This window comes from Anser brachyrhynchus, assembly GCF_964034855.1.
Source record: "Anser brachyrhynchus genome assembly, chromosome: 16".
NCBI lineage: Eukaryota > Metazoa > Chordata > Aves > Anseriformes > Anatidae > Anser > Anser brachyrhynchus.
Genome location: NC_137734.1, coordinates 6,146,000 through 6,168,126, shown reverse-complemented (window position 1 = coordinate 6,168,126; position 22,127 = coordinate 6,146,000). Strand labels below are relative to the sequence as shown.

Sequence of the window (22,127 nt, the reverse complement as noted above, 5' to 3'; positions counted from 1 at the left end):
GTGTCAGTCGTTGCTGTAAGAGGGCGAGATTAGCAGACAAGTAGTCTGGGTGAGGCTGCACCTCGAGTGCTGTTTTTGGGCCCCTCAGTGCAAGAAGGACATCGAGGCCCTGAAGCATGTCTAGAGAAGGGCTACGAGGCTGGTGGAGGGCCTGGAGCACAAGTCCTGTGAGGAGCCGCTGAGGGAACTGGGGTTTAGTCTGGAAAAGAGGAGGCTCAGGGGAGAACTTTAAAAGAAGCTGTGGGGAGCTGGGGGTTGGCCTCTTCTCACAGGTAACTAGCGATAGGACTAGAAGGAATGGCCTCAAGTTGTGCCAGGGGAGGTTCAGGTTAGAAATGAGGAGACATTTCTTCTCAGAAAGAGCAGTCAGGCGTTGGAAGGGGTTGCTCAGGGAGGTGGTGGGGTCACCGTCCCTGGGGGTGTTCAGGGAAATGTTGGACGTGGCACTTAGGGACATGGTTCAGTGGGTGACATTGGTGGTAGGGGGATGGTTGGACCAGATGAACTTGGAGGTCTTTTCCAACCTTAACGATTCTGTGATTCTACACCTGGCCTTACATGAGACTGTTTTCATGACAGTGAGTTTCCACAACCCTCGCAGAAGCTTCTACCGCCGCCTAACTCCACTTGAATTTAAACGCGTCGGGTTTCCCCACCTCGTACCACTAGCTGCATTTAGCGTCCCTGCAGTATTTAAGCGGAGCTGGAACCGCTTTCACCCGCCTGCCTTCCTTAAATCCCTCCTCCTCGGGAGGAAAATAAACAAACAAACAAAAAAACTCACAAACCAAGCACCGCCCAGCGCGGGGTCAGAGCCCACCCAAAAGCCCCTCGGCCAGGACCCGCGGCCCCCCGCAGGTGCGCTAACCGAGCCCCCACACCCCTCGGCCCCGAGCCCCCTTGGCGGGGCCCCGCTGCCCGCCCCCGGGCCCGGCCCGCTCTGGGCGCAGGCGCCGCCACCTCCCCGCTGTCCGCTGCGCCTGCGCGGCTCGGCGCGGCCTGCACGGGGAGCTGCCCCTCGGTGAGCGCGGGCTGCGCCCCGAGCCCCGCAACGGCCTGGGGCCGGTTCTAACGGGGCCCCCGGACGGCCGCGGGGCGCCGGGACAGCCGCGACATGGCGCTGCCCCGCCCGCGGGGCCTCCTGCGTGCCCCCCCGGCCGCGGCGTAGGCCGGGCCCCGCAGGGGGGCTGCGGGCTGGGGGCTGCGGGCTGGGCGCTCGGCGGGGCGCGGCTGGAGGGGGGCTGCGGCCGGGGCCTGCCGGGGGGGTGGCGGGGACTCGGCTGCAGCCAGAAATGCCTTTTTTTTTTCTGCTTTGGAATTTCCCGTGTTTTTGTATATTTGGCTGCCTCCTCCTGGCTGGGGTGAAGGGTGTTGTGCGCGTGCTGGCTGTGGTGGGACGCAGTGCGAGGGGTGCCCGTGGGCCTTGTGGATCTCAGAGGGACGTTTTCTCGTTTGCAGAGCAAGGATGAGTCTTTTCGGATCAACCTCAGGGTTCGGTACTGGAGGTACCAGCATGTTTGGCAGTACCACTGCGGATAACCATAACCCGATGAAGGTACGCGTGTTAACCCCTGCGGGAGCACCGCTGCGTCGTGGTGTGTCGCAGCACTGCGACCTAACTCATCCCGGAGGAGTCACAGGAGCTCAGTGACACAGTTTTCAAGTATGGCTAATTTTATTTTGTCGCCTGCTCTTTACAGGATATTGAAGTAACATCTCCACCTGATGACAGCATATCTTGTTTAGCGTTTAGTCCACCGACACTGCCGGGTAACTTCCTAATAGCAGGATCGTGGGCAAACGATGTAAGTACTCGCAGTGAGGCCTACAGATGAATAAAGTAAAAGCATTAGTGCCTAAAGTGCAGAATGTCCTAAAGACTTAGGCTAGGGCAACTGAAGATCTTTCTCTGTAGTTGCAGATTTGTTTCTGAATGCGTAGGCACTAGAAATTTTGACACAGCAGCTTTATCTGAGAGACTGCGTTGTGATACTTGTATAAGTCGTTCCTCTGCCTATGGTTTTAAAGTTCTGCTCAGAATATGTAATTAATGTTACTCCTGTTAGGTTTTTATTACTTTGTTGTTTGCTTTTTTCTAACTTTTCTTTTTCAGCTTCATTTTCTTATAGAATTAGACTGACATAGTTATAATTTACCCAGTGGAAGAACGATGCATGCAGTGGTAAATCTTAGCTGGTTTGACAGGATAGTCTCAAAAAAAAATTAAGCTCCTCAAAATTTCTTTTTGGATCCAAGTGTTTGATCCCAACTGACACAGTCAGGGAGGGGAAAACAAAAATTGAGTGCAGCTTTTAACTGTTCTGTTTGGTCTGTTGGCTGGTGCCCTGCAATCGTCAGCTTGCAGCTGACAGTTAAGGGTTCCCCAGGAGAGCACTGCGAGGTGTTACGTGAGGCACGCATAAGGTGCTTCGGAGGTGGAATTGTGGGGCTGAGTGTGGATGGTTGTTTAGGTGAAGGGAACATACAGGTTGATAGAACAAGGTTTCAGTTGGTTCAAAGAAGAGTTTAGTGTTTGTAATCATATAATAAACTAAGGCTGGAATCTTTAAAATGAGAAGTTGATAATACTAATATGTTACATCTATATCTGTGTCTTCTGTTCCAGGTTCGCTGCTGGGAGGTTCAGGATAATGGACAGACAATTCCAAAGGCTCAGCAGATGCACACAGGGCCTGTACTAGATGGCTGCTGGAGCGATGTATGTCCCTATTTAAAAATAAACAATTAGTGTTAACTATAAACCTAAATAAGTTGGCATGTGGTTTCCAGAGACGCAAGTGCCACGTGTGATAAATCCTCTGGTTACTGTATAGACCTATATGACTGTAAATGTGTGCTAAGCATGTTGTAATAGAATAGATTGATGTGGGCAGATGAGATGGGTAAAAGTGTAAAAGGACTTATTTAAAGCTAGGTGATAGCTAGCACAGTTTTCTTGTTTGGTTTAAAACAAAATTTAGAAAAGGCCTTGAATGAAGAACCTTAAATCTGAAACTGTATTTTAAGCTGAATTTTCATTGAGTGTGTATTTTTCACAATATAGAATGTGTTTCTTATAAGATTTTACCATGCCCATGGAATTCTGCAGAAGTATATTCACAGCAAAAGTACACAGTCTGAAATTGGCTAGTCATGACTTGACCAGCAAAATGGTTAAAGGTTTTGTCAGGACTGTTTACATAATGTTTCAAAGTACAAGGAGAAAAAAAAAAAAGCAGTAACAAAAGCAACCATCTCTTCCCAAAAAGCTGTCTAACTACATACTGAATATTTTTGCATTATTTTTGCATTTTACCTTATCTTTGTTACTGCTCTATAGGTATAAGGAAACAGTAATGGGTAAGCATGAAGAAATACCTGTTCTGAAGTTTGTTTTGAACTGTTCTGAAGTATTGTAAAGAAATTTCCATTATGTTTCTTTCGTCTTGCAATCCCTGTGTATGTCACGTTAATGTTATTGTATTAGAATAAGACCTGAAAATTTTCTGGTAGGTATTGCGTGATGCAGATATATTTAATCTCTTGGGCTGTTTCTTGTTTTTCAGGATGGAAGTAAAGTATTTACTGCTTCCTGTGATAAAACTGCCAAAATGTGGGATCTCAATAGTAATCAAGCTATTCAGATTGCACAAGTAAGTCCCAAGCTAATTGGTATAATTTTTTTCTCTTCTCTGTTTTTATTAAAAGCTACCTTTGTTAGTTAATTAAGATAATGTCTAGTGCTTACAAAGTAGATACTGCTATATGAGAAAGATTGCAGAATGCCTTTTATTTTGTTGAGATATTGAAGTGGATATAGATAGGGAGATAAGCAATCAAAGTGATTTGAGTAGCCTGTGCAGCTGTTCCTTCTACTTTACCTGAGATCTCTTTCCATCACCGCTGTGATGTTGCTAAGTCACTCTGCTGCATGCTAATTACACAGTCTGAGCCTACATGTTTTTTTCAGATATCTTGCATTGTTTTAGGTGCCTAGTAACTGCTATCGCTTATCTCCTGATTTCATTATAGATTGGTTTAGCCTTCCTTTTTCCACTTAAAAATTATAAGATAAAGAAAATAACAAAACACTGTTGAATTTACTTTCACAAATACCAGCTTTTTGCTGATATCTTATCCTTGATTTAAAAATCTTGGTTTAATTAACGTAGGCCTCTCTTCTGTATTCATTGTCAGAAGAGAAAAAAACAAAAGTTTTTTTTCTTTAGCATCGTGGGTAATGTACTTCATAAATAAATAGAAGACTCTTCTTTTCATAGTTTGTATTTCTGCTTTGATTAACTTCCTGTATAGGGTGACTTATTTGTAGTTCTTTGCTTCAGGAGTCATTTTTTTCCTCTGTGGATGATTTTGCAATGCTAAAGAACACAGTAAGGTCCCGACCTGCAACCTTTATCCGAAGTGCTGTGACTAAAATAGTTGTTTTTCTTGAATGGTTTAAAAAGTGTAAATACATGCAAAAATATGAGAAACATAAACAAGAAATGCAGGCTGTTATCTTAGTATGTGTATCGTGTCTTTTTTCTTCCTCAGCATGACGCTCCTGTGAAGACTATCCACTGGATTAAAGCACCAAATTATAGCTGTGTGATGACAGGAAGCTGGGATAAAACTTTGAAGGTGTGATTTTTACATGAACGAATGGACACAAAGCATGCTAATAATCTTTTTATGAAAATATTAGTCTAATGTGAAGATATTTGTTAAACACACTGAAGCTTTCTTCACAAAGAGTGAAGTAAGCTCTCTGACTATAGGCAGGAATGAAACAACTTGGGAATACTTACTCTTTTCTAAAGTAGTTTGCATGGTGTATCCTCAACTCCAAGCCTAAATTTGTTTGTTTTTATTTCCGTCAGTTCTGGGATACCCGTTCACCAACACCCATGATGACACTGCAGCTCCCTGAAAGATGTTACTGTGCAGATGTGGTAAGCCATGAAATAGAGTAAACTGGTGTCAGTAGGTTGTCTGTCAGTCTTTGAGGCTTCTATAGGTTAGCGCTAAATGCAGACCTAGCATTTGATCTCTTTGTAATCTTAATCATAAAACATATGTTGATGTTCTTGATCAAATCCCTGGAAAACAGGTACTTGCATCGTGCAAAGTAGGCTTGGAATCTTTTTAACATCATGAAGACAAGTCAACACTAGAACTGACCTACCCATATTTGTGGATGAGGTTGTGTACCACTATTGCAATTTGTATTGGAAAAGTCATCTAATAATTAGAAGATTTTTGATATGGTTCTCAGTGGTAGGGAAGAACTGATTTGATTTGTTATAAAATAAGCCTACAGGTGAACACTTTCCCTCCCACCTGCCCCGAAAATAGTCTGATTCCTTTAAATTCTTCAGGGATTTCTGCAAAATAATAAACTCTGTCATACTTCGTCATGAGTTTTCTGTCATGCTGTGAACACAACTGCCTCTCTTCCAACCTGTTTTATAACCCTACCTAGGTTCATCCTATGGCTGCTGTGGCCACTGCTGAGAGGGGTTTGATAGTTTATCAGTTAGAGAACCAACCATCTGAATTTAGAAGAATAGAATCGCCTCTTAAACACCAGGTAAAAGATTATATTTATTACAAGTGTATTTATGCAGATTGAAATTCTGGACTTGCTGGTTTTGCTAAAAAGCTGTTTCAAAGATGGCATCCTTTATCTTAGTAGGGCACATGGCCTACTTTGACTTCTATTATGGTGGTATATTAAAATAAAATACCACTGCCTACACGTTTGAGTCTGTTTGCTTCCCATGGTGGGATTGCATGGATTGAAACGAGTTTCATGCAGTACCCCTGAGTTCAACAAAAGTGTTTTTAGATGACCTTTTTCCTTCCTCCTTCATTGATCTTTATCTAAATCTATTGTATACGAAGTACAAATAATTTTGGAAACATTCATTAGAGAAATACAAATTTATTTAATACAAATACAATTTATTTAATACAAATTTACACTTTGCCTAAGAATCGCAAAATTATTTCAGCTATAAATAAATTGATATACTCATGTGCACAGCATTAAAACTGAGTCTTGTCATGTCCTGCAGACCCGTTCTGTGTAGGGCCTTTGCAAGAGTTAGAAAGAGGGTTTGGAAGACAACCTGCTATTGAGTCTGTATTATAACTCATGATTTTGTTTCTTACTGGTTGTTTGAAATTTTGCAAATAGTTATAGCCTACAAGTACAATGACAGTCATATTCCATAAAGGTGGGATTGATTATATTTCATTAATATCTGGCATTCAAATGAAACATAGAAATAGATGTTTGTGGGTTTAAGTTTGGTTCATCTAGTATTCATAATGTTTTAGGTCTTTTTTTCACTTGAGTTAAGTATATAGATTTTATTTTTTCTCATGAGGAAATTTCTATAGCTGATCTCCATAAGGATTCAGAAATGTAAATAACATGGCCCAAATTCTGAGTAGAATTTGACTCACTCCTCTTGACATGTTCTGTTTGTGCTTTACTTTTCATTGTCGTACGTAGTGTTTTGCATCCCTGTGCAAAACAGCATTCAGAAAAATTTGTCCCTCAAGCTTCTGAAATACTTTCTTTCTCAAATTTAGCATCGCTGTGTTGCTATTTTTAAAGACAAAGTGAACAAACCTACTGGATTTGCCCTTGGAAGTATTGAAGGAAGAGTAGCTATTCATTATATCAACCCCCCAAATCCGTGAGTATTGCTTATTAAATCATCCTCTATTTATTGCTCAGTTTACAGTGAAGAATATAAAAAGACTTCCCTTTTTTTTCTTTTCAGTGCAAAAGATAATTTCACTTTCAAATGTCATCGCTCCAATGGAACAAACACATCAGCACCTCAGGATATCTATGCGGTAAGTACCGCATAGAATATGTCGATAGGGTAACATATGTTTTTAATGTAAAACCTGCTGTGAATTATTTGTTCTCCATCAACTTGTATTTTGTATAAAGTTATCTTAGACTTAATGCTGAAAGTGCAGTCATGGCCATACTTGAAGAGGAAAGAGAAACTTTTGCAATTCCTTTAAAACAAAAGCCAAATCAGCTACTCATTACATCATCTTGGTGGAGAGTATGCTTGTTAATTTTGCTGATTCTTGAACCAATCCTTAGTACATTCTGTTATATCCATTGAAGTTTTAGGTACTACAATAAGGATTCTTTCCTTGTTGCTTCAGTGTTTTGTTTTGAGAAATATCTGATTCTGAGTCATATCTTGTTGAAACGCTTTAAAAAGATAAGAGCTATCTGTAGTTGTATTTGCTTTTAGGATTCAGCACATGTTGTGAGTGTTCTGATCATCTGTGTACATGTGTGGTGCTTTACATGGTATTTTGTATGATTCTGCAGGTAAACGGGATAGCATTTCATCCTGTCCATGGTACTCTTGCAACAGTAGGATCTGATGGTAGATTCAGCTTCTGGGATAAAGATGCACGAACAAAGCTAAAAACATCAGAACAACTTGACCAGCCAATATCTGCTTGTTGTTTCAACCATAATGGGAATATATTTGCATATGCTTCCAGTTACGATTGGTCAAAGGTAAGAGAGGTGTAGACCCATGTTCACATTGGCAGTTAACAACTAAGAAGACCATTCTTTTCACACGAGGCTTTTGCTGTTCTTTATGAATAGTGGTAGAGTCTTTCTAGCTTCATAGGCTTGCAAGAAAATGTACAGTGGTCGTTGTAGGCAGAAATCTGATGAAATGTAACACCAAAGCAGCGCATTCTTTGTTTTTTAGCAGTTGTGTAAGAATGCTAAACAAGGCTATTTTGCAAATGTGGGTGAACAAAATGTAAATTACATGATTCAGAAGTCATTCTTGTTGCTCATGCATTCTGCTGTGGGGAAAGCCACCAGGCAATATGGCATGCTAACAGGTTCTCACAAATCCTTGAAATGCATGTCTCTGCTGCTCATGCAGATTCTTTTTAACTTAAAAAAAGGAGAAAAAAAAAAAAAAAAAGCCGTAGCTGTGGTTGTAAACAGTTAAGCCAGTGTTTGAATTTCATATACTAAATTTCCAGAACCAGTCAGTGCACCTTGCTGGTGGCACTTACCTATTTATCTTCCAAACTTGAGTCAAAAACAAATCATCAAGGTGCAAGAGAATCAACAAACCACAACATGTGGAGAATCAATTCTTAATTGTTTAAGAAGGGGACTGCAAGGGTGAAATGTAACTGAGTTTTAATGGAATGGCGAATAGTTAATAATGGAATAGTTATCCTCAAATTTAACAGCACTAGTTATGATAGTTACAGCATTTTTGACTGAAATGAGTGCAGAAATCACACAAATAAACTCTATTGCATGCCACGAAGAGAGTAAAATTTAAATTTACTTCTTTGTATTTAGTCTTGTGAATGCTGCACAAAGTAAGATAACTTTGTTAGGTGCTGGGGCAGATGAATTCTGTTCTAAATGCTTGGATAGACTGCAGTGGCAGCTATATACCAAAGTACCTTTCAGATCTGTTAACCAGTAGGTACTAAGTTTATTTTCTGGAACCGTTTCTATGAAGTAGATTTGGTAAGTTTCAAGTTGTGCATTGCACTTTAACAGCTTTATTACTGTTTACTCTCCCTGCTTTTGAATATTTGTGTATTGAGTTTGTAATGTGTATGTAAATAATGTCAATATGCAGAATATTGTATTTGCATTGCAGTTGCCTGCAGAACTTTGGCTTCATTTTGTAAATAAATGTGACCTTGTTTCATATAAAAGATAGGAAAAAAAACACAAAGAAACTAAGTATGCATTAAGGTTTTGGTTTCTTCTCTGCCTAGATTGACACAAACAAAAAGCACAGAGCTCTTACGTTGCATCTATGAATCAAAGCTTAGAGGTGCTTTTTTGATTTCTTTAATGAATTTTTTTTTGCATTTTTTTTGTATTTGTAGACAAATGTCCCTTAAATTATAATGTTAGTATTTTCTCTTTGAAGAAAGTAAACAGAGATGGTTTTTCTTTTTTTTAGGGTCATGAATTTTATAACCCACAAAAGAAAAACTACATTTTTCTGCGAAATGCAGCAGAAGAGTTAAAGCCTCGGAATAAGAAGTAGTGAGTATGAGTCTGACTTGTGTTTACCGTTTTTCTGCCATTCATGCCTCTACTCCACTGCTCTTCTGCCACTTGTGCCCTGTTGCACCATGGTTCAGTCAACTTTGGATCGCTGACATTTAGCAGGATCTCTAAAAATTATATCAAATGTGTTCTGACTAGCTGGAGGACATTTTTTCAAATAAGATAACTTTGACATGCATAAGAGAGAGGCTACTGTTCACAGGATTTAACCACTGTCTATTCCACAGCAATAATGAAATTGCAGCAAAATTTAAACGTCAGTTGCTCCTGCTTAGCTCACCCATTTGTTTCTCTGTATTTGTTTTTAATTAGTACTACATTAAAATATGTTAATAGTTCTGGAGAAGTTATATAAATACTGTATTTTTTTCTAAATACTTGAAGAATTGCAAGTAGCTCTTTCAAAGGAGGCTTGTTGTGTCTTAGTATTTAGGAGTCCTTTCATTGTTTTCAGATTTTTAAAGTGGAAGTACTGTCTGCTGTATGCCAGGAAGAAATGTCTTGCAAATTGTTTTCCCTTTTGTTTGGATGAATTTGGTAGGTATGTAAGTGACCAATAGCAGTGACAGAAACTCAAGACAGAAGATGGACACAGTGCAAATTCTGCTTTCCTTTATTCTTACACTCCAGCAATGCACATGACTTTTGAGCCAACAATACTCGTTCTAGTCCAAAGGAGACCCTGCCAGTTGTGCCAAGTGATGTATAGTTCAGTAATATGAGCAATCCATTAAAGGTTTTGTTCTGTTCATGACCAAACCAAGGAGTGCAAAATGTGTGGCCTGAACTGCTTTAAAACTGATATTTTTAGAGTTAAAAGTTGGTTCTTTTACATCTCTATTAACCCTTTTTGCCCCTTAACAGGGGGTTCTGGACTGACTAATTGATCATTTTCGTATTAACTAGAAAATAGTGCTGGTGAGGTTAATGCTGATCAAAAATGCTGTGAAGAAAAGTTACAACAATGTGCGTCTCTGACTTGAATCTACCACTGTTTACTTTTAACTATCCAGTTGTATACATGCCAAAGTTTCTTTTTAGAAGCGAATGCTTATTGTTCCTGTTTAACTCTTTTTGTCTGATGACTAAAAAAAATGGGGGTGGGGGGATGGCGCATGTATAAAAATACTTGTCATATTGTACAAATTCTCTGTAAAACTGTATGCTGTAACACATGGTTATGGATACATGCTACGTTTCAAATAAAATTTTTACTAAACGTTTTCTTATATTGAGTAGTTCTATTATAATCGCATGGGCAAGTTAGTGTGCTTTGCTTCTAAAAGCAGCTTCTTGTCCTTTCACTGCAGCTCAGATACATTTTCTAAAAGTAAAGTACTTCTTCCCTAACTGCCTTATCTGGAAATCTAATGCAGCTTCCAGTTGCTGTTTCATTACAAATCATTCCTGTGGTTTTGCCGCAAAGAATTTAGAGGACTAGTGTTAAAGGCCTTTTGTTTTATGAGAATGAATCAAGTTCCTTCTATCGCAACAGCCGTACACCTGACAATTAGTCTTTAGTACAAATGAATCATAACTGTCTTCAAAATCTATGGCTTACTGGCCCCTTAAATTCAGACTTATTTCTTTACAGTGTTCATCAGTTCCTGCTTAGTGTGCATCGCTTAGTTGGTGTATATTTGAGGAAAGTCCATGCTGCTGTTGTTTAAAGATGCTGTTTTCTGGGCTTTGTTTCTCAAGATGCCTTTTTAGTACTACTATGTTTACGTGGTTTTAGTTTTCATGTTCAGAGACTATTCGTTTTCTTTAAGATAGCAAAGAGTTCTCAGCAGCTGCAGCAGTGGCTGGTTGTTTGCTCAAACCTATCTTGTTTTTTGTTGAGGGTGTTGTTTTTTTTAATTTTGATTGTTATGCTGTAATCTTTGGCTATTAGCACATTTTTTCCAATCTTCTCAGTCAAATGAACGCCAGCAAGCAGCTAGTATACTCAAGGTTGTGTGTGCGACTGTTGGTGGCAAAATAAATAAATTCTGTGTGCAGAACTCCCACTGGTGTAAATAGGGAAGAATGGAACGTATCATCTGTCTCTTGTTTAAAAATTCTGTTTCTTTGTTTTAAATACATAACGTGAATGAAGTCAGGAGAAAATAGATTCATCCTAGTTCAGCATGTGCACTTACAGTTGTTCCCATGGAGTTGCACCTGCTTAAGAGGATACTGAGTTTAGCCAAAATATATTTTCCTTACAGAGCTAGCACTGGTAAGTCTCTTGTATGGTAGTAGAGTTTGTATTAATAAGTACTTATTCTCCTGTTGGAATCAGTTTCTTTTTATCTCTCACTGAGGCTTCAGAATTATTTAGTCATTGCATTAATCGTTCAGACTAATTTTAGAAGAGCATATTTTCCATTACGTTGCTATGCACATCAGATATATTCACATCAGATATATTCGATTGGGAAGACGAGACTCAAACTTTGAACTGGTTTGTTTTCCATTACCTAAGTTAAGAGAATGCATTGGCAATTTACTCCTCCCTGGAATTATTGTGATGTTCTCTTGTAAAGTACACACAGCTGTATCCCTTCAAGCCTCAAACATAAGTGAGAGCTTATTCATTTGCAATTCAACATTACGGACATCCTAGAAATGTATTAACTTGTTATTCACTGGCAGTTGCGCATCCAAAAATCTTGAAGTAAAATGTAAGATTCTAATGTGTGCACCCTAAGCCAACCATAGGAATGCTAGATTTATTAACAAAAAGTGGTAACTTTTAAAATTTAATATTAAAAGTTCATGTTTTTATCGCAGAAAAATTATTTTTGGAGTAAAAAGCAACTCAGTTTAGGCTCCCAAAAACTCACCGGGACCCTTTATAAACATATTCAGATGAGCTACCTTAACCTTCCTCCTGCTGGTGTCATACGTCAGTGGTCTTGCATGTCAGTTTATAAGTTTTCTGAAATATACTTTATTAACAATTGACAAAAAGTATCTCTGACAAATGAAAGCAAGACATGCTTGCAGAGTTGCAAGTAATCAGGGAGTGTCTTAGAATGTATCAGATGGAAATGCAATAGATGAATTGGTGAGTACTCCAGCCTAGTATCCTAGGCCAGGAGTGGATTTGGGATGGGGGTGGTGTTAGATAAAAGTGCAAAATCTCAGGAAAACTGCTGCTTATGCCTGGTCAGATTTAGTCGTAATTAAATGCTGAATTCTGCAAAATGTATGAAAGATCTATAGCTCATACTTTCTTAAAAAAGAAGGAATAGTTTTTAATGGTGCTCTGCCATGTACATTTCTCTGAGGTTTTTCTGCTTACCAGCCAAATGAGAACTATCACTTCATCGCTAGTACTGCAACAAAAAATAGCGAATGGAATAAACTCAGGATGAAAACAACTACCTAACAAAATTTTCTGCACCAGCAGTTGCAGTAATGCATATAATGCACCAAATGTCATTTAAAGCTGTTGCTGTAAATCTCCATGTATGCCAGCAGGTGGCAGCATTGATGGCTTCAGGAGAAGCACTGCGGGCAGCCTGAACTGCTGCACACCTGCTGGGCTCCGCTGAAGTTCTCTGCAGAAAAGGCAGAGCTACTGCATGTGAGCTAGGTGATGAGGTATGGTGCCCCTTCGACAGTTCTTGCCTGAAATGCATTTGAAATCTTAGGTCTGGTGCTGAAAACAAAACTGAAAACAACACACACACACACAAAAAAAACACTTCAAAATTATTTGTAATATCAAGGTAGCCCAAAATACAGAATGCAAGAAGATGACAATGTTTTCTTTTTAATTTGAGTTTTACAGGTGTGTACGTGATAGCTATCTGTAAGTGTAAGCTAAGACATTTTTAGAACAAACTATGAGGTGCTCCCTTAGCTACTAAGAGACACATCTGTACGGCTGAGTTTTGGCAACCTAAGTAGTATTAAAGGTGTTGATAGTATGTTTGGAGACCAGAAGTTTAAGGAGTTGAGAATTAGGTGAGGGTGGAGCTGAGTGAGTAAGCATATCAACTGGATTACTGGCTGCAAACATTTGAATAAATTTAGTTTTTAAGCCAAATTTTATGAACTTTGACCATAAAAGGAGACTCTAGGTTGAAAACTGGCAAGATGGTTTTTTTTTTTGTTTGTTAGTTTTTCTAAACTGGTTCTCTTGAAGGAAAAAAAAAAAAAGCTAATTGAAATACTTCAGTAAAACCAAACAAGTAAGCTTCAGTGATGAGTTATTTAAAAAACAAGTGCACTTCTAAAAAATTTGAAATTCAGTGTCTTTGGATTTTCAATTTCAAAGCTGTCAAATGCATGAGATAATGAAAGGGAAGAATAGTCTGGAGTTACAGTATTTGGTTTTAATTGCTTGTTTACATCACATAGCCATTTTGCCCCTGGGGCAAGTTTAAAAGAATAGAAAACGTCTGCATTGACAGAATGTCTTCTTTGCACACCGTAGGCTGTGAGTCTGAGTTATTAGAACTGGTTTGTCCTACAGCTCATGTTCAAGCCAGGGCTGAAAGCCATCTAATTCTTATTTTGAGGTAAATTTAGGTATAGGCAATAGAGAGACCACCACACTGCTCCCAGCAGTAGGACAACCATTTTAATTGTGGAAACTGCTACTGTTCTTCCCTTGCCAGGTCAAAATAAACAACGCAACATCAGCCGGCTGGCCCTGGTGGTTTCAGCAGGCAGATGCTAGTTGCTTTCCTTGTGCAACATGTTCTGCGTACCCACGGAGTAGCCTGTGTTCCCAACAACCTGCATCAGGAAACAAGCTCGTGAGAATGCAGGCGCAGGAGTGGCACGCTGGCATACTGCGGCTGCAAGTGCTACGAGTTAAAGTGGCAGCAAGCTGTCTGCATTGCCCCAGCTCAGTCCTGCCTGACGCAGCAGCGGAGTCTGACACAGCACAGGACTGGAGTGAGGATTACAAGTATCTATTTCACTTGGATCAGGCTAGTTCCTCAAAGGCAAAGCAAACCTCCATTTATTTCTGCCGTTTACCTGGTTCTGAAATGGGGATAGCGCTGCTTCAGTTAAAAAATGTTCACGCTATTGAGGATTTGCTCATAAGGCAGTGGGAGGTTGAGGCAGTAACACAAAGGGGGCCATGTGCCTCTGGAACAGTTTCACGTTGGTAGGGCAATTCCAAATGTTTGTGTTGCATCAGTTCTGCAAATATTTCATTTAAACGGTGCGTAAAAGATACAATACCTGTCAACATTGGCTTTGTAAAGAGAGACCGTTTTCTTCTGTTGACTAATTATCCAGTGAATATATTCAGTTTGAAGAGGCACTTCAATAATTTAGCAGGCATGTGCCAGGTAATATAGGAGCTTTTGTCTTACGAGTGGCATAGATCTTGAATCATGTGTAACTCAATCTCTGGCTTTATGTATTCAAGGAAGTGTTTCGTATAGCTCCCGTATCAAGTGCCGCTGAAAAGCAGGCCTAGATAAAAGATTAAGGTAGTGCTCTTAATTCTGAAAAGGGAATGTTTACCCTTTACTATCCAGTATATATTTTGCAGGCTTTAACAGCTTTATGTGTGTGAAATGTGTATATACTAAGATGATAATGAGCCTGTTGTAATAATAGGAAAAAGCTGAAAACTGATGGTTAAATACCTGAGTCAATTGAGTCTCTCTCCTTACTTTATGGCGTATTAACAAATGTTTTGTAGTTTGATACAGAATGCTTCCTGCCATTAATGTTTCTTAAATGCAAGTCATTAATAGTGCTGCATTCTTTGGTTTGCTGGACCAGATGAGAATAATCATGTTCACTTCCTGGGAACGCTGTGTAAGTAAAACTCAATAGATTTTCTTCAAGCCTTTCCAAAGTATTTAATAACAGTTGTGCCTTCTCCCAGAAAGGTTTAATTTCAAATGCTCTTTTCTGTGAGCCACTGTCAAATGGCTCAGTCCTTTCTCTGCTGGCCTACAATGCATCTAATCTACAAGAGAGGGAGATGCATTTTGCTTATAAAAGGCCACAATTATTGTACTCAATAAAGTACTCAAACTGGAATCTAGCTGTCTACCTGCTGTAGAAAAGGATGTTTATTTTCAAATGATGAAAACTTGAGTTAAAAAATACAATATTTATTTATTTATTTATTTTGGAAGGATGGTTGTCTGCCCTGCTCCTGATGTAACACTTGAGTGGGATTTATACAGACTCAGAAGAACAGATATCACTTACCCGACAGGTAATTGCTTTCTGCAGACATCTCTTTTCCTTGGAAACCTTCTACATAAGTTCATTCGTGGTCTAAAGCTGTCAACATCATTAATTAGTTGTTTATGCGTTAATGTTTAATTTATGGGATGGTACCCTGTATGTAAAGAACAACTTCTACATCTGTTGAAAGTTGTCAGACATCAAACAGCGTGCAGCATTTCAGAAGTGCATTCACTGGATTGAAATAGCTTTTCACAAAAACACAGAAAGATGGGAAATGTCTATTAAAAGAGAACAGCTTAGCAAAACCATTTCCATTGAACCCTTTCTCTTCTATCGAGCTATTGTTCAAACACAGGCTGCGTGCTGCCGTTCGAGGCCTTCTCTAATGCTGACCTATGTCTTTCACAATGGCTTAGGTCATCCAGTTCATCATCTGAGCACCTTTCTTTGGTGGTCCTGCCAGCAGCGATGGGGAAATGAAAGAGAAGATTATTGAACTCTCCAAACTATTGTGAACATGGCTAGGTTCAGGGAAAAGTTCCCCACTAGTAACTTTCCTATCACAGAGTCATCTGAGAACTTGCTTGCTACTATCTTGCTCTTACTAGGCCTCCTTGTCTTTGTGAACAGTGCTGTCAAAGCTGTCCTTATGGTAAGGAAACAATAGAGTTGTTTTTAATTCTTGTAGGCTGATGAAAATCTCCTTTGAGGTAGGACTTGCCTTGCTGCTCCCAGCTGGCAAAATGGAAATCCTATCCAAGAAGGGGAATTTCCAGATGAATGCTAACCCGTATGCTTGAGCTTGAATTTACTTCAAATAGCGATCAACTGATCTATCAACCCTTTTCTCTCTCTGAGAATACATGTAACATACCCTCTTTATTACCCTATGCTCTTCTCTGTGTGCTTATCCACTACCTAAAACCATGATATAGTAACTAGCCCATGAGATGTAGCAGGAAATGTCCCCCCGCCCTGTGTTTCAGTTCTCATGTTCATTGATGTCGCTGTCCTGTTGCAACGTTAAGAACATCATGTTGCTGGCAATTGCCTGTTAAGCTATTGATGGCTTTTCCCCCTCAGCAGTGACCGTGATGCTGGAGGAGACTGAGTGAAGTTGTTGGACTGTAAAGAGCTGGATGATACCGTCTCGTGAGCTTTGACCTTCTGTGGCCTGTGACTGCCTTCCGTGGCAGTGTGGTAATGGTTTTCTGAAAAAGGCATACTTCAGGCCATTCAAGATTACCTAGAAGCTGGAATCATTCTGTCTGAAGTTCAATCCAGGTAACTGTTTTTCTTTTTAAATACTTTTCCGGGCACTATGGAGATGGTTTTCGTATCCAATGTTGATACGTTGTTTTGACGTCTAGACAGTTCAATTGTGTTCATAATCTGGGCAGCCACTGCTCTGCAATGAATCTTTGCTGCCTTGTGTTTGAATAGAGTAAACATGGCAACTACAAGTCTCCAAGTGTTTCTAACCAAATCTCTGAAGAAGGTTAATTAGGCCTCATGCTGGTATCTACTTTTTTTGTGTACAGTATTCTGAACTTGGCAGGTTCTCTGCAGGCATTAAATACCCTCTGAAAGTATCAGAGCTTGGAAGGGGGATATTGGGGCATATGGATTATTTATCTTATTAGATGTGGCAAAGCAGAAGAGTCTGTATGATTAGGATCTATAATACAGCAACTTGGGAAAGAGAACACCACCAGATTAAAGAGGTTATCCAGGTGGCTAAGACCCAGTATGTTCACCTGTGGGAAGCAGGATAGAAAGGGCCCACCTGAGGTCTACCCCAGTGCTGTTGATGTGTTCCAGCTCTGAATTCACTTTTCTTTTTCTGCTAAGAATGTCTTCTGTGCCCATACGATTGTGCAGAGCTGAGACATCTTGAATGTTTTACTTCATCCTAACGATTCTGTGGTTGGAGTGGGTGGACAGTTCCTGCTCAGTTTGTTTTGTGGTGTCACGTGCAATTCCATGAAAAGGTCATGGGATGTGGGCCTGTCAGCTCTGGTAAAGATTGTTAGGAACCTTCTGGCATATTCTTTCCTTTTTTTTTTTTCCCTAATCAGAAAACACCACTTTGTTTTAACACAGCAGCTCAGAAAATATTTGGGAAAAAATATTTCAAAATGCCTGAAAATTTCTGCTTCCTTCCTTTAAAGAACATGAAATCGCTGCTTCCTCATTTTAAAATGTAGTTTATGGTTTTTAAAATGCTAACAAAAGATTGAAGATACAATTAACATTTTCCCTAAGTAAACATTAAACGTAAATAATGAAACATTTTTGGAACTAGTCTGAGCTGTAAGTTTGGCAGTTTGACTCAGACGAAATGTATTTTCTATGAAAAATAAAAAATCAGGGAGGAACACCCCCACTTTTTCTTTTGGTCTCTCTCTCTCTTCCTTCTTTCCTCCTTCCATCTCTTTCCCTTCAGATTTTGGGATACCTGAGCCTACCAGTTGGATAGACTACTAGACAGTCTAGTTGACTGGGACATTTATAGACAAAGCTCCCAGGAGCGGGGGGAACTTGCGATAAACAGCACAACACAGACCATGAGGGAGACATTCCCCAAGAGCAGAATAACCAGCACCAGTTTGCTGATACCAGCATGGATGAATGTAGGTTTGACTACTGTAGGTGCACTGCAGCACCTTCACCACAAGCCCAGTGAAGCTCTTTTCCTTGCTGACCCAAACACCAGTGGCTCCAAATGTGGTTCATTCCTCCCCAGCTCTTATTCCTGGGTAAAGCTTGTCTTGATGATTTTCCCCCCGTCAGCAGTCCACCAGGATAGTCATGAACATCATCTGCAACATGTATGCTAAGTGTAAAAGCTTGTGGAAGAGAGAGCATCAAGCCACGGGGTTGTAGCTGAGCCCAGATGGGAAACTTGTGGGAAACAGCGATGGTGGTGGTACCAGTGGGGAATCTTACTGTCACAGCTCGTCTGTTCTTATAGCTGGGAGCAGAGGGAGCTCCAATAGTGGCAGCACCCAGCAGTAGCGACTGAAAGTCATTTACCATCCAATGGACTTTGATTCCTAACATTACCTAGTGGCTCTATGTAACCAGTGTAGCCAGCAAACGAAATACAGCTTGCTTAGCATCCCCAGTACTGACGTATTTCAGAAAAAAAAAAAAAGTCCTATTGGAAGATTCCTACTAATGCAGAAGCCTGTTCAAAGAGCACTCCTGATTAAGAACATCATCTATTCAAATATTTTGTTAAAAGTGGCCTGAAGAGGAAGAATTTTTATTTTTTAATTCTCATTTCAGCAGCAGCTCTGAGTTAAGCAATGGTCGTGGTGTGTTCAGGGCATCAAAGCAGGAAATCAGACAAAGGGCCCAGATGCAGAATTTCCTGATATAACCTAAACCAAATGCCACTGAACGCAGCTTCCCTCAAGATCTCTCTGGTACGCTACTGTTCACAGCCTAGCTGGTGGCCAGCATCCAGACTGAGCATTAGTAAAACTAACAAACCAAACAGTTCCCACAGAAAGTCCCTTGCTCTTCAGCTAACTTATTTAACTGTGGAGCATCTGAGAGGGATGTTTCATCTACTGTTGTTGCAATAACCAGTGAGCGGGTATCCATGACAAAATCCAAGGGCACTGCCCTACAGCAATGAAGTCTTGGCTACGCAGCAGCAGAAACTGAAAAAGGTCAGAGCTCCACAGTAGCCCTGCTCCACTTTAAAAATAAAGCCCATCAATTTTGTAAGAAATGAGGGACATTCTTCAATGGCTTTCAAGCCAGACATGATGTCTCAACACCATTCTCCCAAAGACACCAAAGGAAGAAGCAGAAATGTATGTGAAAAGAGCACCACAGAGCTTCACTGATATTTGTTCTACCCGTCCCTGCTAAGGGAGGGACCAGAACAGGAAAGACTTTGGAGCGAAGAGGGAACAGGGCTAGCTTTACTCCTGCAATGAATTTGCTACTCTTTCTCCTGTTTTCTAATCCTGTTCTTGTCCTCCCAGGTGTACACCCCCTCTGCCATAATTTGTTTTCCTTCCTTTAGACAGGGACCACTTCAATGTGGTTCTGTACCTGTTTGGTCTTACGGTGCCTTTGCTAAGATTTTTCAGCAGAATTCAGGGTGCTTGGTTTGGTGATCTGCAGCTGCTCCGTGTCAGGTCTTGGATAATCCTGCTGAAGTCTGTCCCCCAGAAGGAGCCTTTGTGTATCAGTTTTGCATAAGCCTCAAGGAATATATTAACGTAAGTAAAAATAGATTACTGTGAGTAAAAAGCCAGTGAGTTCTCTTAACTGTGTTGAATTATCTTTAAATTTAATCTGCCTGATCATTATTAGAATAGGATGTGCTGGGTTTGCAATACAAATCATATAAATGAAGGACAGTTGCCAGAGATGATTTTTCTCTCAGCCTGTTGATTGATCAGTGCAGTTTTAGTTCTTAATACCTACACAGAACTAAATACAGCTGTACAGTAGCACGTACCAGATCTGTGTTCCTGTCTTCCATGACTTGCTGCTTGCAGCCTCCCCTCAGCTTCATGCTAAGCGTTGTCCAGTGTTTCCCAAGGCAGCCTCATAGTTTGAGATACATCCATTTCTGTGGGAGCTCCCGTTGACCACAGAAGCCTGAAATGTGCTCTTCTCAGGTACTCTTCTCATCAGAGTGAAAGCACAGGAAGATGTCAGAAAACTAGCTCTGCCAAGCTCCTGCGGTTTTGATCTAGTGGTTGGATTTAATCTGTTGGTGTTTTGGGGAGGATGACTACCTATCCTGCGAACGAGAAGAAAAATACTATATATAAAATGTAAATACATAAGTGTAATACATCTATGTTAGAGAGAGGTAGTTTATATATATATAAACTCTCATAAAGCCACCCTTACTCATTTTCTCTTCTCTTTCCTGCTGTGTTTGTGGTAACAGCTCATCAGAGCCTGTGCTTATAATAGCTGTACCATGAGACAGGAGATTTCATTTCCCATCCTGCTTTCCAGGGCGTGGCAAAACAAATGCATGCTCCCCCCAGCCATGCTAGTGGTACTGTGGGACTTGAAGTGTTCACTAAGAACAGGATTTACCCTAGTTTTTTTCTTCTGTTCTGCCTGTAGGAGAGCTTCTGTTCCTATCTCTAGGAAGGAAGAGGAACTGGGATTCCTCCTTTTAGAGAGATGGGGCTCAATGACGAGGAAAAGAGAACAGAGGAAGAAAGTATGTGATGTTTTTCTTCTCCTGACGAGTGTAAGCATTGAGAACCGAAATACTTTGGTAGCTTTTGAGAACTCTGGGAACCTTGCCTTCGTTGCAGAGGAGCAGGAGTGCGTGTGGATGATTTGAATCTTTGCCATCATGTGGAGCAGAATGAAGCTCTGTAAAGGGACAGGGGATGAATGCCAACTGGGTTGTCACTAGCTTGGACAGCCCAGGAAGCAGCTGATGTGCAGTTTGTGCTGGAAGTCATGCAGGCAGAAGGGGTGTGACTCAGTGGCGCAGAGGCCCTGGCCTCTGGCTGTATTCTGCCCCCGAAGGTATATTCCGGGCTTGTTGCTGTGACGCGCCAGGGAGCTGCTGGTTGCACATCACACATCCCTGCATAAAGCACAGGCTCCAGAGGTCCCGGTGTGACCGTCCCTGTTTCGGAGGGGTGTTAATGTTGCGGTGATGTGGGCACTGCTGGCCCAGCTCCATCCTTCTTCCACCGTAGTCAATGGAAACATGTCCTAGTCTTGAAGTCTGGTGCTTTAAGAATGAAAAGCTTAATGGTTTTCCTTGGCTTTTTTTTTTCTTTTATGAAGTATAGGGTGTTTAGAACTATGGAAGTGGTGCAAGAAAAATATTAATGAATAACTACGGAGTGCAGACATTAATGCATTCCTTTCTCTTGAAATAACTGGCTTTTCTCTGTGGGCTCTGTGGAAGAAAAATGTCTGCAGAGACTGAATCTGTTGTTTAGAAGCCAAAGTAGATGGAGATTTAGAGACTTCAATGGCTTTTTTTTTTTTTCTGTTAAAATGTTACCTCTGCATTTATCACATGGCAAAAAAAATAATCTACAGCACTATCAATTGGCAGAGAAAGAAAAGGCACAATAAACCTAAGGCACTGGGGCAGTTCTGGACGTTCTAGCTGATGAATTTCTGGGTGATGGGAACTGCAAATGAGAAGTGATGTCTGGGACCCTCTCCCAGACCCCAGGCTCCAACCAGCACCGGGGGAGAGGAATTAAAGCGCTGTGAGCAATCCACAGCTGAAAGGTGGATTTTGAGGCACTAAGTAGCTTTTCAGCTTTTGTTTTCCAGCAGTTAGGCACAGGGGAGCACGGAACAGGCTGTGGGGCTGCGCTCCCCGGCAGGACTCCCAGGTCGGACTTTAGACAGCGGGGCAGACCGGGGACAGGGACCTTAACCAGCCTTGGAGGGACCAGGAGAGGAACCTGGTGTTGCAGGGACCGACACCTCGCTGCTCTGAAACCACCACAGTCCAAAGAGCGGGAGGGACAAGCGGAAACCTCGGAACCTTCTGAGGGACCTCCTTAGGAACACTTCAGCTCCCAGCTCTTCCTCCCGACCTTCTTAGGGACCTTAGGGACCGCAGTCTCCCTCCTGCAGACCATCACTTTGTCCCCACCACGACCACATCCTTGTGGTTCCCTGTCCCCCCCCCCCCCCACACCCCGTATCCCCCTCTCACACCCCTTATCCCCCTCACATCCCCCCCCCACACCCCCTATCCCCCCCTCGTCCCCTCAGGGACCCTCCGTGCCGCTGCCGGACTACGCGCCCCGGGCTGCCCTGCGCGGCGGGGCGGGCCGGGGCGGGGCGGGCGCGGCCCTACAAAGGCGGCGGCGGCGGC

The 22,127-nt window shown here is 41.3% G+C and overlaps 1 protein-coding gene and 1 long non-coding RNA gene across 4 annotated transcripts; one reads left to right on the top strand and one right to left on the bottom strand.

Annotated features, from left to right (window-relative positions):
* Nucleotides 1-871: 871 nt before the first annotated feature.
* On the top strand, nt 872-10,334 carry RAE1 (ribonucleic acid export 1). 3 transcript variants are annotated; one of them, XM_080558194.1, is made up of 13 exons: nt 873-1,021; nt 1,459-1,555; nt 1,701-1,805; nt 2,627-2,719; nt 3,567-3,653; nt 4,555-4,641; nt 4,881-4,952; nt 5,483-5,590; nt 6,601-6,707; nt 6,795-6,870; nt 7,370-7,564; nt 9,006-9,091; nt 9,570-10,334. In XM_080558194.1, coding segments are annotated over exons 2-13 (1,107 nt in total). In that variant the 5' UTR covers nt 873-1,021; nt 1,459-1,465; the 3' UTR covers nt 9,571-10,334. The 3 variants fall into 3 exon arrangements, with proteins under 3 accessions (XP_080414321.1, XP_080414320.1, XP_080414322.1); XM_080558196.1 differs by lacking the exon at nt 873-1,021 and adding an exon at nt 1,055-1,164; XM_080558195.1 differs by having other exon boundaries at nt 872-1,021; nt 9,006-10,334.
* On the bottom strand, nt 10,137-22,029 carry LOC308178949. Its single transcript, XR_013940059.1, has 2 exons — nt 20,162-22,029; nt 10,137-20,048 (listed from the first exon to the last, which is right to left on the bottom strand). It is a non-coding gene; the product is annotated as an uncharacterized lncRNA (long non-coding RNA).
* Nucleotides 22,030-22,127: the final 98 nt, after the last annotated feature.

Bases quoted from the DNA above. Each gene is read 5' to 3' on its own strand.
- RAE1 (XM_080558196.1), top strand. From the start codon at position 1,115: ATGGCGCTGCCCCGCCCGCGGGGCCTCCTGCGTGCCCCCCCGGCCGCG. The intron at 4,953-5,482 runs GTAAGCCATGAA...AACCCTACCTAG, and splicing joins GATGTTACTGTGCAGATGTG to GTTCATCCTATGGCTGCTGT. The intron at 7,565-9,005 runs GTAAGAGAGGTG...TCTTTTTTTTAG, and splicing joins CCAGTTACGATTGGTCAAAG to GGTCATGAATTTTATAACCC.